Below are 3,630 nucleotides of genomic sequence, written 5' to 3' on the forward strand. Positions count from 1 at the left end.
CCGAAACATTCTTCTCTCCCAAAAATAAAGTCAGCCAACCATACAACCAACCATACAACCAACCATACAACCAACCATACAACCAACCATACAACCAACCATACAACAAACCATACAACAAATCAATCAAACAAGCACACAAATACACTCCTTCCCTCTACACTCCCAAATACCCACCCCTTGCACCTTGGCAAGCGAGCCAGATCTCAACTACAAGAATTACTAGTCCAGCCAAGAAACCTCCAGATATGCAACAAATCCCATACTTTCCCTTGGCACCTCTTATTTACATTCTCGTTTGCTTTTCATCATAAAGTTTATGAACAGTCTCAAGCCACAGACGAAGTCACCGCTTAGCCGATTCCCCCTTAGCTCTCATACACCCTTGGCGAGCGTGACAACTGTGGGATTAGAGTATAGCCAAGGACACATGAGATATGCAACGAAATATTTTAATTTCTCTTGGCATCTGGGGATTTCTTGGGGTTAAATTAATGGAATTTTGGAATTTTGAATTGTGTTTATGTTGTTCGGATGTTCTGCCACCAGGTAAGTACCTATTGTTGATCCATCTATAAAATAACCGTTGGCCATGCAAAAGTAATCGACCCTGTATATACTGTCCACAAATGCATCGTTATCATCGTCTTGTGCCAAAATTCTCAAATTCGTAAGTAAGCTTTATCTGGGGGTTCTAGATAGTTTTCAAATATGGCAATACACAAAAAGCTATGATTCACGGACCGCAATCCAAACTATTGAATACACTGGGTTATCTGAAGTAAGAAGCCACCTCCTCTTCTCTCAAAAACTGCTTCCCTTGTCATAATTCACATCTCCATGTCCATTTCTCCATCCCAGCGACCCTCTCAACTTATCCTCCGCCTCCACAACTCTTCTCGGCAACCCCCTTCCAAGCCCAGTAAACACAAAAATGGCCCACTTCCACCTGAATGGATTGATCGAAATGCAAAAAGTGAACCACCACACTAATTCCAGATATGTAAAGAAATCAAATGCACCTGTTGGGCTGAACTTCTTCAAAATTCTGGTCATATCAATCCAGCGTTCCATCCAGAAGGGTCTTGGTCTTGTAAGGGGATCCGATAGGAACATAAGGAGAATACGTGTGTAAATTCCTATGTGCCAGTTGCCCACTGCACCGATAGCATTGACGTAAGTGCAGTTGTTGCAGCAGACGGAAGGGTGCGTGGGAGGGAAGGTTTGAAGATACCAATTTGGTGGTGTGTAAGGATCCTGGAATGTGTCGGGTGGGAGGAAATCAAGAGACGGTCGCTCGAATCCAGTTGCCATTACAACGATATCGCCCTTCACGAGCTTTGTTTTTCCAGGGCCACCGGGAGGAACACCTTTCGCTCGAAGATTGAAATTGATTCCATCTTCAGTGAATCCTTTGATATCGCCCCGTAGCCATTCTGCTTTTCCTTCACGAATTTTATCCATCACGTCCGAATTGACCATAGGAGTACCTGTAAAAATACCTTTATCCGCTGGAGCAAGATCTTCCAGATCTCTGTAAAAGAACTTCTTAAGCAGCATCTCTGGTATCCAGCTCAAGAAAGTTTCCTGTCCAAAAATATTCAACGCGAGTAGCATGTCTACGACAGCATTCCGAGGGATGATCCATTTATCACTCCTGGCCAGAATTGTCGTCTCAGCCGCTTCTTCATGGGTTGCAAATTCTAGTGCCTCGACTGCACTTGCACCACCTCCAATGACGATAATTTTCTTTCCTTTTGCGTCTTTGCCCGTCAGATCGCTTGAATGATATATCTCTCCCTTGAATTTATCCATTCCAGGGATATGTGGAATTTTTGCCTCTCCACAAGTACCAACAGCTGCAATGATGCCTTCGAATCGTCCTTCTGATGTATTATTGATTATCCATCTTCCTTTGTCGTCTTGGTATACTTTCTCGACTTTAGTGTCGAATTTTGTTTTCTCCTCTAGACCATAACGTTTCCAGAGTTCGGTGATTTGAGATACAATTTGTTGTTGATTTGGATAACCACCTTTCCATTGAACGGAGGGATGGAATCGATACATTAACGAATGGATTTGTAGACCAGATGTACTGTTAACTCTCTAAATTATCGTATTAGCATAGATTCCCTTCGCTTCTGGGGGTTTTTGTGCCCAATATGTAAGGGAGAAATGGTAAACTTACACTCCATATACCACCCAATTGACTTCTGGGACCAGCCTCAAAAATCTGCACATCAAATCCATGACCAACACAGTGAGAAGCAGCAGAAACACTCGTCAATCCAGCACCAATAATTGCAATCTTGGGTCTTCCAAGTTTTTGACCCTCAACCGGTGGTGAAGGAGAAAGGAGTTTGGCGAGAAAGTATTGCCATACTCGGTAAAGAAAGAGGAAGGGATGAAATATGGGATATGATAACTCCATCTTCTGAATTGTACGTTTTTCAAAAAAGAAGGAGCGGATGTTGTATTAATCGATGAAGAAAGAGGAAGAGAAGAATATTTATTACACTTAGAAAAGAGCTTTGCTTTTACTTTTTTGACATGTGCAAGTGGAATACTGCATGGACGGGGCCGTGCGGTATGTATGTAGATGACGTACACCAGTACCTACTTTCTGGTGAATAAATATGGAACACTGAACGACCAATAGGATTGATTAATTGAATTACAAGCCAGGCGAACAATTCCCGATTATTTCCAATTGTTGTTTTCAACACATGATGTTCTAGACCCCCTGAATATCCTCGGCAATCATAATCTCGATCGCCGCATCAATTGTTTTCGAAATTTTATGTTGTTTCTGTGATTCTCTCTGTAAATCTTTGGAGAGAAAATGTTGGTTGATTGAAAGAAATTGATCTTTATTGAAAAGAGACATTTTTACAATAGGACAGCGGGAGTAGGATATGTAAGAAAAATCGTTTCCCCTTTTAGCCTGGCCCTTTAGACAGCATACATGTGGTCAAGAGACATCGAACCCTAAAATTTAAAGCAAACAGACGAACAGATGGCAAATTACAGAAGGAAAAACACAGTATATTTCCTGATTTTGGCTGCACAAGTAATCATGATCAAGGGCTTTTGAAGTCAACTTTCACACTTTCAACGGCGATGCTATGGGCTATTTCAGAAGCCAAATGGTCAGTTCGAGGATTCTGAGCTCGCCCTGATTATGCTTGAATTCAATGCTATCCTGTGAAGATTATTTAGCCTGTGAACTATCATAAGCTCTTGGGATACGACGCAAAAGAATACTTTGCAATATGATAATAAACTCTCATATTGAGTTTTAGAGTGTACCGTTATATTCAAGTCAATCTATTATCATTAATATTGCTGCGTACCAGGTAAATCTGTGATGAATATCCATAAATTTTGTGTGTGAATCGACCTTAGGTTATCACAATCCCATCCCACTCTACCCATTTACATGCTCTGTATAGATCGTAGCGAGTAGAACATACGATAACTTCTGTTTCACTGGCGCATTTCATGAAGCAATTCTCTGAAAGTACGCTCTGGTTAATGCCAAACAGCTAACCGAATTATTCCTTTGCTGAAAGTCAAAAGTCAATGTGTCATAAGAAACTAAAAAAGCTTCAATAGAGAACAATAGTATCA

The 3,630-nt window shown here is 41.2% G+C and overlaps 1 protein-coding gene across 1 annotated transcript; it reads right to left on the reverse strand.

The window, feature by feature from the left end:
• Positions 1-673: 673 nt before the first annotated feature.
• EAE98_007773 (uncharacterized protein) lies at positions 674-2,431 on the reverse strand (the record flags this gene model as incomplete). The annotated part of the gene is made up of 2 exons (XM_038955396.1): positions 674-2,106; positions 2,189-2,431. 2 exons carry the CDS (start codon positions 2,429-2,431, stop codon positions 805-807), a joined length of 1,545 nt encoding a protein of 514 aa, XP_038808125.1. The 3' UTR covers positions 674-804.
• Positions 2,432-3,630: the final 1,199 nt, after the last annotated feature.

This window comes from Botrytis deweyae (genome assembly GCF_014898535.1).
Source record: "Botrytis deweyae strain B1 chromosome Unknown BDEW_019, whole genome shotgun sequence".
Classification (NCBI taxonomy): domain Eukaryota; kingdom Fungi; phylum Ascomycota; class Leotiomycetes; order Helotiales; family Sclerotiniaceae; genus Botrytis; species Botrytis deweyae.